This window comes from Notamacropus eugenii, chromosome 1, assembly GCF_028372415.1.
Source record: "Notamacropus eugenii isolate mMacEug1 chromosome 1, mMacEug1.pri_v2, whole genome shotgun sequence".
Classification (NCBI taxonomy): Eukaryota; Metazoa; Chordata; class Mammalia; order Diprotodontia; family Macropodidae; genus Notamacropus; species Notamacropus eugenii.
The window spans coordinates 179,959,289-179,971,406 of NC_092872.1; the positions used below are offsets into that span (position 1 = coordinate 179,959,289).

Consider the following 12,118-nt stretch of genomic DNA (forward strand, 5'->3'; position numbering starts at 1 on the left):
CTTTTGAAGAAGATCTAGAGGGCTTCCTATTACCTCTAAGATCAAATACAAATTCTTCTGTTTGGTATTTAAAGACTTTCACAGTCTAGATTTGGCCTACCTTCCTGAGCTTATTAAACATTACTTCCCTTCACAAATTCTCCATTCCATCAAAACTGATTGATTTACAGTTCCCCTTATGTAATATTCCAACTCTTATCTCCATGCCTTTACCTAGGCTGTGCCTCAGTACCTGGAATGTGCTTCCTTCCTACCACTGTCTCTTAGGATCCTTATCCTTCCTTCAAGGTTCATTTTAATCAGGTAAAACTTCCTACTTGCAGTCTTTGCTAATCCACCTACCTGCTGGAACCCCACCTCCCAACCAAATTTATTTTTTATGCTGTAAGTAAATTTTATTTGATATATTTTGTTTTATGTTGCATATATTTTGTATTTATGCATATAGTACACAATGTAAGTTCCTTGAGGGAAGGGATTATTTAATTTTTGTCTGTTGCCCCAATGCCTGTACATACAGATACCTTACTCAGAGGAGATGCTGAATCAGTGTTTGTTGATTGACTGGTTTGGACTCAAAATTCAGTCAGTTCTGTATCCATCGCATTAGACTCTGGTCTAGCCTTTATGTCTCCATCATTTCTAAACCAATAGAGAATCTCTATCAAATGCTGTGCTAAAGTCAAAGTAATCTCTATCTATAGCATTCCCCTGATCTACCAGTTTAGTAAGCTTATCAAAAAAGAAAGTGAGTCAGGCATGATGAAGTTAGTCTGTCCTTGATAGAGGCATGTGTGGCTCTCAGTGATCATTTCCTTGTCTCCGTGTTCACTAATCAGTGTCATCAAATGAAAATTGGCCTAAATATTGTCTGTAAATGCCTTAATTCTTCTGCTACTACGCAGGAGGCAGAAATATATCTTATTTTCCTGTGCTTCCCCCCCACCCCCCATTTCCACTTTTACATTCTAACCTATCTCATAAGGCGCAGGTCAAATGCTTCTTTCTTCATTTATCTCTTTCCGCTTCCCATCCCCCCCCCCCCAAATGGAATTGGAAGCACTTTGTACATCTCATAAACACTTACCGTGAGATCTGTTTTGGATCATAGCTGTGTCTAATGTTTCTACTCCTACCAGACTGTAAGTCCCATGAGGGTCTGAACCATGTTCTATATATGTTTTAATTTTCTTCAGATCCTAGCACAGAGCTTTGAATATAGTAGATAATTTAGTAAATAGTTGTTTAATTGAATTCAGATACATGCTCTATTACCCATTCACTGAACAGATACATGTGAGAGAATATACATTCATGTACACAATACATACCACACACACACACCCACACACACACCCACACACCCCTTTTCTCAGCCTATGATCAAGCTCTTTCCAGTTTTCCTTGTTCCGCCCCGCTTTCTCCCAACGAAGATGAAACAAACTTGAACCTTCAGCTAAGAACCCTGGAATGAGTCTTGTCTTCCAGGACTGAAGGATTTCCCTAGCAAGATTCTTCATGTGAAGACTTCTTTCTTCTCTTTATAAAAGGAAAACTGAGGAATGACATGACAAATGGAGGCCCAGTGAAATGGTATAAACAAGATGTTATTGCAGCCTTCCCCAGGAGTTGAGCAGAGAGCTCACCCAAGCCGCCACATGTACTCACTGCTCTGTGGACTCCCTCTCCTTGCCCAGCCCCTTCCTGGTAACGTCCTCAGCCTCTCCCTTTCTATCCGTGCTCTTCTTATGCTTCCTCTACGCCCCCTTTCAGATGGTTGTACATAAGAAAAAGCATGGTTATCTTAAAATAATAATCCAGTGTGTGTGCGTGTGCGCGTGTGTGCGCGTACACATGCACTGGGGGAAGTAGTGTTATAGGGAGGGGCACGGAGGAAAGGAGACCACAGGCTTTGCATAGCCATTGTGTTTTATTGGATTCTCTGGGTTCCTTATTTTACAAAATATACACAAGAGTTGAAAATGCAAAGCAGTCATAAGCAAGTCCTAGTCAGGGGAGGAAGGAGGCTAGTATCCCCCCAGCCCCTCAGATCACTGCTGGCTGAGAGGGCAGAGCTACCGAGGACAAGTTGAGACATTGTAGGAATAGAGTGGAGGCCCAGGGTGAAGAGATGGTGCTGGCACTGGGCTTGTAAAGCCCTTCTCATTCCTGTATCAGAAGGGAGAATGCCTGAGGATTGTGGGATGGGGAAAATCCTTTCTGGGCAGGACGGGATGGAGCAATGAGTTCTCTGCTGAGAACATCAAGGCTTCATTGGCTCCTCCAGGGGAAAGGAGAGGTGCAGAGCTGGGGGAGGAAGCAGCTGGGCTGTGCTAGAGACGGGCAGACAGGCAGTAGTAATGAGGGCCCCATCTGACAATGCTCCATCCATCCCCCCATACACACAGCATTTGGGCATCTCTGCTCATTCTGGGATCTCAGATTCTGAAGGGCCTTGACTGTCTTCCCCAGCCTCTGGTAGTTCTTTCCTAGGACTTAGGGAATGGTCCCACTAGTTGGTCCTGCTAAAATGTGTAAAGCTGACAGAAGGAGAGGATATATAAGACGCAATTGGACCTCAGGGAATTCCTTTGTGGTGGTCATTCTTAGGCCTTTTTCCATCTGTAGTACCCTCACCCCTACTCTCACCACCATTATATACAGAGAAACATGGGGAAGAGGAAGTACTTGGAAGGTTCCAGGACAGAATCAAGGCAGGCTACATAGCTATCTGGAATCCCAGGCTCCTGTCCAAGGGGGCTTAGCTTTTCATGCAGGTATGTTATAGGACCTGGATTTCCCAACTCTTCTTTCCAGAGAGGCAGGGATTGGAGCTCCTATATGAGCCAGAGTATTCCCAATTCTGACTCAGGATTCAGGAGCTGCAGGCTGGGAGGCTTCTCTGGACTCATTTTTAATTTCCACTCCAGAGGACCCTGATAGACTAATTTAGATCCTGGCCTATAATCTAAACCTCCCCTTTGCTATTAGAATCTCTTAGAGATTCCTCTGAAAGTGCCCAGTGGAGAGGTCCCTAAGAAAATGGTTGGTTTGGAGAAGCACCATAGCATGGGCATTCTTGGTTTCTATTGTATGGGTGGCATGGGAATCGGGGAAGCTGCTTTGTTCCTACATTAAACTCTAAGGCAGGGGCAATGGGCTCTCAGCATGTGGAGCAAACAAGGGCCCTGGGTAACTATATGGGAGTCTTGGGCACTTCCAAACACTACTTCAGGATTCTGCCCTGTTTCCCAGTCCCCACCCACCCCACCCCCTTTTACCTCAGAACCCAGATACCCCAAAGGGGTTACAGTCTCCTAGCAACCCCTGTGGGTTCCCTGGGCCCCTGAAGACACAGGGTAGGAGCTGGAGATAGACCTGGGAAAAGAAGAGTGAGGTCCATCTGGGCAGGGAGGCCCAGGACTTCCCCTAGCACATGACAACTCCTCTCTATATTGAGTTAGATGACGTTGTCAAAGAGCTGCATGGAACGCATGATGTTCTCATCCTATTGGGGAGAGAGGGAGACAGAAATATATTGAGAGAGTGAAAAGACAAAGAAGGAGATCACCATGGACACATGATAGGACAAAAATGTAGAAAGAGAGTGAGATGGGAGAAATAGAGCCAGCAATCAGATCCAGACAGGGAGAGACAGAAACTTGGGGGGGAGGGGTGGGGAATGGGAGGGTGGAGAAGCTTATGTCCTGGTCCCACACTCTCTTCCCTCTTTTGCCCCTACCTAGGAAAAGGAGTTTGACCAACCCTGTACCTCCCCTTCAAGATTTCCTCTACAGATGGTAGAATCACACCATCCCAGGGAGCCTGAGAGAGGAGGGGGATCTTAGTGCTGTACCTTCTGGCAGGACTCAATGAACTCTTCAATGGTCACCACACCATCCTTGTTTCTGTCCATCTTCTGTAAGGATATGTAAGCAGGGTAGTGATAAGGTAGAGGCATGAGGATGGGGGATAGGGAATGATATGGGTACAGAATCCCAGACCTATATCATGTCAACTCCCTCTCCATCCTAGACTTGGTCCTTCCTTATCCCTCCACATCTGGTCTCTTTTACACTGATCCATGATACTTCAACATTCAACTCAATGCAGTCAATCCCCTCCCATGCCTGTCACCTAACCCTTTCACCTGGAAGAAGCTCTCCACATGTTCCCTTGGTGCCTCCTCCCGAAGGGCAGGATATGTATACTTGCCCATCATGTCATAGATGGACTTCATGATGTCCAGCATTTCCTGCAGGAATGAGAAATTGAAGGCTCGTCCTCAAGTCTTCCTCTCAATCCCTTTGATAATGCAGTGGGGCAATGTCCTCCCTCATAACCCTCTGGCCCTTTCCCCATGAAGAGTTCCCCTTCTGCCCCCTCAGCTCTTTGATGCTTTTGCATTACTTTGGTGTCTTTCATATTAATCCCTAACTTCTCAGTGGTCTCCCTCTTGGGTATCTTACCTCCTTGGTGATGAAGCCATCCTTGTTGAGATCATATAGGTTGAAGGCCCAACTGAGCCGATCATCTATGGTTCCTCGGAGAATCACCGACAGACCAGCCACAAAATCCTGGGGTGCGAGTAGGCATAAAAAGTTCAGGAGACCCCTTTTCTCCCCCACCCTGATTCTGCCCAGAGCACTCTGAAGTCGGAGCCCCAGGAATATCCCTTCCTTACCTCAAAACTGACAGAACCATCATGATTGGTGTCAAAGGCATTGAAGAGGAAGGTGGCATAAGTGCTGGAATCTGGGGACAGGGGTAATAAGAAATCTTAAGTACAGTAGTGGACCTCATATTCTCCCAAAATCCTTCTGGAATCTGCTCCTCCAGAACTCCCTAAGACAATGGCTTCCTCCAAATTCTCCTCCTTCCACCACTCCCCTGAAAGTTCTCAGGGCTTCTTCAAGATACTACTAGATCTCTCCAGTCTGATACCCACCTCACAGTCCACAGTGCCACCTGCCCTAAAGGGTGTATGGGTCTTTGAGGATGAGGGGGATGGGAAAATGGACAGAAACCCACCTACCCACCCCTATCTACACCAAGAAGCAACTCTTAATCTAAGGGCTGCAGGCAGGGAGAAGGGAGGTCCCTTAGGATGCAGGGCCATGTTCTCACCTCCCTGAGGGAAGAACTGGGAGTAAATCTGCTTGAAATTCTCTTCGTTAACGATGCCGCTGGGGCATTCCTGAGATAGAGAGCACAAAGTTGAGGGCAGCCTGGGAGAGGGAGTACAGGGCTCCGTTTCCAGTCTCTCAGCCTCACAAAGGCCAAGAACTTCCGAAGCCCCCTCCCACTCCAGGTACACGGAGAGAAGGACCAGGATTCCCTCTCAGTACCATCTGGCCGCAGTCCTTCTCTAACCTCTCGGATTGGCGAGTCTCAGGCCCCGGAGCCCTCGTGCTAGTTTTTGAAGCCCCAGATCAAGCCCAACCAGGTCCACCCCATCTCAGTAAGCGTATGATTTCTTGAAGCCCCGCCTTCAGCCCGTCAGACCCCGCCCCTAACCCCGCCCACACTCACGTTCTTGAAGCCCCTGTATAGGACCTGCAACTCCTTGCGGGTGAACTTGGTCTGTTCCTGCAGCTGTTCCAGCCCCTCGGGCCGGTGACACACAGTGGACAATTCAAACTCATCCTCTACGCTATCTGCAGAGGTTGGGGGGACAGCGGCGCCTCAGTTTCGGGGCTCCGAGGCATCCTCCCAATACCCTGAAAAGCCCCCCTCCCCAAATCTTCCCTCTTCCTTACCACGACAAACCCTCCCTTCTCTCACTGGGAGGTGCCCAAATTCCAAGCATAGGACTTTCTCCACGTTTCCCCACCCGCCCCCATAGGAAACAAAGGCATAGAGAGGAAACTACAGTCCCCCCCCCTACCCTATTTTACTCACTGCCATCTTCTCATCTCCTATCCCTTCATCCCCATCCCTCCTTCCCTTTTCTTTTCCCTCTCTACCCCAGCCCCATATTCACCTTCCTCACCATCAGCATCTCCCTAGATCCATTTCCACCAGTTAGCCTCTGCACCCTCACTGAACCAACAACTGGAGCCCAGTATCCCTTCTAGGCCCTCCCCAAATCATTTCCACTTCAGAACCTAGCTTCCATTCCCTTGTGTATGGGTCCACACCCTCAAAGGATATATCTCTCACTCTGTGAACCTTACTCTAAGGGCCTCTTTTCTCAGCCTTCTCTCCAGTCACACCCCCACCTCCACCCCCAGCCAGGATGGTGAGTCATCTAGGCCCTGAGAAATCTCCAGATGAAAAAAAGTATATCAAACAACACACTTAACACATATAACAGAATTCAAAAATACACATGACACATAAGATAGGACTCATGTTGCTGATAGCACACAGACACCACAAACAAGCCCTATAGACACTCTGTCTGAGATAAATACCAAATAGAGATACAAAACATCATATGACGCAGGCCTTTGCATAAGATCTCAACAGGCAAACACAATGAAATCTTGGTGGTGTTGTGCCTAGGATAGTGCTTGGCACATCATTCTATAAAAGCTTGTTAATTAATACACCAGGAACCACAGAAACGCAGGGACACTCAGTTACCTAGCAGAGAGCCTGGCTTCAGAAATGCTTGTTGGGTGTTTGATTGATTTCCACTCTTACTACACCACCTCCCCAGCCAGGGGCCTTTTCTTAGTCTCCATCCTTCTTCAACATTTGCCACTATTGATCAGTCCTTCCTTCTGATTGCTTTCTCCCTCAGCCTCAAAGACAAGGTATCTTCCCATTGTTCCTCCTTTCTTTGGATCTATTCCTCATTCCTCTCTGTCACTGGCTCTTCTTTCTGACCCTTGTTCCCTGAAGGTTTGTTATAGGCTGTGTTCCCTTTTTCACTCTTCATTCTCTACTGGCAACCTTGTTCACTTTTATAACTTTGACTACCCCTCTCGGCAGGTGATCCCTAAATCAATATCTCTAGTCCTGACTCCTTTTGGAGTCACAGATCTTTAAAGCTGAATTCAAATGTCATCTTGTTCAAGAAGCTTTCTTCGATCCCCAGTAATTAAAGTCCTTTCCCCATCTCTACCCATTACCTTACATAGCTCCTCTCCAATGTACTTGTCACATACTAATTTGTACTATAGGTAATACTATATGTGCCATCTCTTTCTACTAGACTGCTGCACCTCAGTAGGGGAGAGTCAGCTTTGTTTCAGCACCTAATCCAATACTTTTTGCATAGTAGTTGCTCAATTAATATTTGTTGGATTTGAATTGAATCTGGGTTAAATGCTGTAGCATGAGAGAATCAAGGAAGAAGAGGAATGGATTCTAGCTGAGGAGATTAGAGACTCTATCCTGGAGTAGATGGCATCTGAGCCTGGCTTTCAAGAAAGAGAATGATTTCAATAGATGGAGAAGAGAGTCAACAAGTCTATTTTAGGGATGGAGAGGCTTCTGTATATGCACAAAAGTGGGAGATGGGGTAGTATAATGTGAGTGGCCCAGAGAGTGAATGAAAGGGAGCAGTCCATAGGGTGTGATACCCCAGTCCAACCCCCTCCATGCTGTGAAAAAGGTGAAAAGAATTAAGTTGGTGCCAAGTTGTGTTATAGCTCCCCCTCCATTAGGTTACAAGCTAAAGGAGGACATGGATTGTGTATTGTCTAATGGCCCCCAGTGTTGAGCTCAGTGCTCCAAAAAGGCAGCAGATGCTTAACGTTTGTTGAATTGAACCAGACACATATATACATGAGGACATATGGAGAGGAACAGATACACAGAGATGGAACGTACACACATGTGACTGTGGTTGGCATTGGGGGGGATACAGAAATAAATGGAACATGGTCCCTTTCCTTAAGGAGCCAGTCAGACATTGATACAACATACCCAGAAGGACAAATACACAAGGATTCAGCTACACAGGAACACACACAGACACTTAAACAAATAACAGGGACTCAAGACTCAGAAAAAGGGCCATCGAGTTTCCCAGGCACACAGCCAAACAGGATCACAAGGTTGCATTCAATATCACTGCCATAGGCCTGATCCATGCAGCTCTAGATACTGCCCCCACACTGTTTCAGCTCTTTTTTGCCCATCCTCAGCTCCACTGACTGCTCCCCAGTACCGGGGTCTGGGTGAATGGAAGTGGGATGGGGGCAGTCACCCAAGGCAATGAGAAGGGCAGGGCATGGATCGCCTGCCTCTCCCCTAGGACCCCACTCTTGATCTCCCCCTCACACTCCAGCTGCCCACCCCACCCCCACTCCCCAGGACAGAAGGAGAGGAGGGGCCACTTGCTTTCGCTGACTGAGGGCAGGGCCTGGGGGCCACAGCACGGCAGCAGTTTGAGGAATCGCTGCTTCAGCGCTTTTTTAGTGGGCCTGGGTGGGTTCCCTGGGAAGAAAGAAGACCCCCAAGGAAAGAAGGTTAACTCCCCCAGAATGCACCATGGTGGCCCAGCCCCCCTCCCTGCCTCACACAAAGACTCAGAGACTGACAAGCAAGGGGAGGGACTGAGGAAGACTTTGGAGTAGAAGGGAGGGGTCTAGGGGGGCTCAGGGATAAGGAGGAGCTGTGGTGAAGATGAGAAGGCTACAGGATTCATGAGGGCATTCCAGCAAAAAGGGCTGGACTCAGGACATCATGCAAATTGTATGCAAATATCATGCAAACCAGCATACGTTATTTGAAGTCAACAGCTCAAGCATTTTAAAAAAATGAAGGAGCAGCAGCTCCAAAGACAAAACTTCACAGAGTTGGAAAGGACCTTGGAGACCATCTAACTCAACTTCCATATTCTGGAAGACTGAGAGTGCGGAGGAAGGAGGAATATGCGATTGGATGATGCACTGGGGCTGGGCGGTAAGTAAGAGGGGAGAAGAATTTGGATAGACTTGGCCCCTAAAGTTCCGTGGGCTCTGAGAGGAAGGGGGTATGAACATCCCACCTAAATCCTTTCTCTCATTTAATCATTTCCCCAGCACTCCCAGAAAGGATGGGATCACAGCAGGCACAGGGATAAGTTTTCTCACGCAGAAGTACCCAGCTGAGCTGTTTGCTATGAACACATAGTATACACAGACACACAAACACAGAAAGACATGCAGTCATTCAACAACATTTATTAAGTGTGCAACTTTGAGCAGAGCACTATGCTAGGCACAGGGAGATACAGAAATGGCTACAACCTGGTCTCTGCTCTCAAGGAGCCAGCCAGCCATTGGTACACAGATAGACATATGGTGTTATATACACACAAACACATAATCACACACAAACAGTGACATAGTGAAACATAATGACAAAAGACAATTACAGTGACACAAGATGCCACACACACATATAGTGAGAGATACACAGTGGTATACACGGATTCCCAGACGCCCAGAATGACACCCTCCTGTGGCACTGATCATCTAAGCCCCTATTTGGTCTTCATTAGACAGTGCTTTACACAATCTGTTGTCTCTTTCCTGTCTGAGCACTGGCTCCCTAACCAGACTGGGATCCTCCAGCTAGAGACTTCAGTTTCTCCTTCTTGTCTTTCTCCTTGTGGTTCCACAAGGATGGGGGGAGAGGGGATGGATATAAAGGGAGGAACAGGAGGAAGAAAGAGATGTTCAATGATACTGAGATACTCAGTGTTTCTTGATTGTTCAGCTGCCCAGGGATGCATGACTTTGTTGCCTGAAATATGTGGTGATACAGCTACAGTCACACATAGTCCCATAGACCGAGTCACAGATACAGTTGAACATGTCCAAATAGCCATACCCACCCACACAAGTACAACACCACCTCTACACCATATTCCAAAAACATATATATATAGAGAGAGAGAGAGACACACATACAGAGAGACATATATACATAGGCACCTAAGGACCAGGTCACAGTCACACAAAAAACAGAAACACAGACTCATAAACACAGTCACATACAATCACATAGCAATCACAAAATAGTCACCTGCTCCCACAGACTCCTTATTCTTCAGAGATCAGACGAAGGTTTGATCTTATCTCTGCCTCCCTGGCCCCCCTCCCCAGTCACTGTCCCCTCGAAGCCTGCCCCACCAAGGGCAGAGGATTGATTGGCTGGTCTGGCCTTCTGCCCGGGGCTCCATTAGCCAGGGCTCTGGTTTCCCCAGTGCCAGATTGAGCCTGTGGTCTTCCTGTTGCCTTCCGGGAGTGGGGTGAGTGGGGTGGGGGATGGGGTAGTAAGGAAGCAAGCCCTTAAACTGTCTGTTACCTTATCCTTTCACATTAACTTATGGCCTCAGTTTTCCTTTTTGTTCTCTCTGGAAGCAGGTTTTTAGGGCAGGACAGAGCTGAAGGATCTTGGAAGAGTGAGGGCCCATCTCTGGCCTTTAGGACATTTGAGTCCTGAATCCTACTCTCAAGTTTTCCCATCTTGCAGCCAGTCCTGCCCACTTCATTTGAGTCATTTCTTTCCCCTGCCCTTCCTTTTATCTGTATCCTCATCACTACTCTGGGCTCTCAGAGAGGCACAAAATTGGGTAGGGGGAGTTACCTTAGAAGCCTGCCTTCTTCATTCACTGCTTCCAGATACTAAGGCCCTAGATTCCAGCCTAATACTGTTTCAGTATTTTGCCCCAGTCTCCTCCACTTGAGTCTGTAAGTTCTCCTTTGTGTCTAGGTTTTATCCTTCCTCCTTCTGTCCCATTTGCAAGAAAAGGGCAGGTAGGAGCCCAAGGGTGGAATAAGAGCAAGGATTTTCATGAAAAGGGAGGGGGGAGTTATGGCTCTTGACCTAACTCATTCCCCAAAATCTCAATCACTTCTCCCTTCCTCCCCAGAGGAACAGATGCCTTTGGAGAATTGATTTCCCATCCATCTCGTGCCTTAGCCTTGAGGGTCACTGCCTTTCAGGGGGATGAGGTGTTCTAGGGCTGGGAATGATGGAGGCTGGGCAGCACCACCATGAATTGCCCCCTTGGAGATCAGGAGAAATCACAGTTTATCTAGAACTGGAAGGGACCAAAGAAATCATCTAATCCAACCCCCTTCTTTCATTTTACAAATAAGGAAACTGAGGCACCGGGAGATTAAGTGATTTGCCCAAGAATAAGGTCACACAGGTAGTAAGAATCAGAGGTGGGATTTGAACTCAGGTCCTCCCTCTCCTCCTCATATGAACCAGAGCTCAGACCTTCTCCTTCCCTTCCTCCACCCATGTACTCAAATGCCCCAAAGTCCATGGCCATACAATTTACACAATTCACCATCAAAGCCATGGAACATAGGACTTGGGAGGTACAAACACAATTACAACACATAATTACACACATAGTCACAGAAATCATACATACCAGACAAGCAAAATCAGGCTCAGTTATAGACAGAAATAACACAATCTCGCCGATTCACTGGTCTCTGACACATCACCTCAAACTCCCCTACTAAGGTTGGAATTGATTTCATCCTCCAAGGAACCCCCTTACCGTATTCCTTCTATCCTGCTCCCTCCAATCCTTCAGGGTATTCCCCATACACTTTCTCATATTCCTTCAAGCAGACCTTCCCCATGAACTCCTACCACTCTCACTCCCCAGCTCATTCCTTGACCCGAATTAGAGGGAAGGAAGGAGGTCTTTGATTCCTTGGTGGTATTAACTAGTGTAGGGCACAACGAGCCAACTTCCTGCCTCCCCATCCCCCAACCCATCTCACCCTCCTGGCTCCCATTTGGACTCTTGGGTTACCTTCCAAGGAGACAGGCTCAAAAAGGCCAAACTGCTCCAGGACCTTGACAAATAGGGCCAGGACCACAAGCACAGCCACCATCTCCAGCCCCTCTAGACTCATGGTGGGGTAAGTGGGGGCATGGCCTCCTTCCCTGAACCCCCCAGCTGACACCCCTGCTTTGCCTGCCCTTGTCTACCCCTTTCTCCTCTCTCTCCCTCTCCCTATGCCTCATCCTCCCACTGGCTTCTCTCCCCTCCCTCCCTTCCTTCCTCCCTCCGCCTTCCCCATCCCCCGCCCCCCACCCCACCCCCTCTCCCAGCCTTAGCCTGGGCCTCTTCCTCTGCCGGGGGGAAGGTACTGTGGCATGGAGTGCTTTGGCCCAATCCAGTCAGCCAAGGGGAAGGTCAGTAAGT

The 12,118-nt window shown here is 47.8% G+C and overlaps 1 protein-coding gene across 3 annotated transcripts in view; it reads right to left on the reverse strand.

Annotated features, from left to right (window-relative positions):
- Positions 1 to 1,911: 1,911 nt before the first annotated feature.
- KCNIP2 (potassium voltage-gated channel interacting protein 2) overlaps positions 1,912 to 12,118 on the reverse strand; it is a 35,231-nt gene continuing 25,024 nt past the window's right edge. For 2 of the 3 annotated variants that reach the window (XM_072620699.1, XM_072620683.1), the window contains exons 2-9: positions 5,533 to 5,657; positions 5,128 to 5,197; positions 4,685 to 4,755; positions 4,470 to 4,577; positions 4,151 to 4,255; positions 3,857 to 3,919; positions 3,282 to 3,508; positions 1,912 to 2,169 (exon numbers count right to left, since the gene is read on the reverse strand). In XM_072620699.1, coding sequence (XP_072476800.1) covers positions 3,461 to 3,508; positions 3,857 to 3,919; positions 4,151 to 4,255; positions 4,470 to 4,577; positions 4,685 to 4,755; positions 5,128 to 5,197; positions 5,533 to 5,657 — 590 coding nt within the window. In that variant the 3' untranslated portion in view covers positions 1,912 to 2,169; positions 3,282 to 3,460. The remainder of the gene's footprint in view (positions 2,170 to 3,281; positions 3,509 to 3,856; positions 3,920 to 4,150; positions 4,256 to 4,469; positions 4,578 to 4,684; positions 4,756 to 5,127; positions 5,198 to 5,532; positions 5,658 to 12,118) is intronic. The other variant, XM_072620692.1, reaches the window with a different exon arrangement.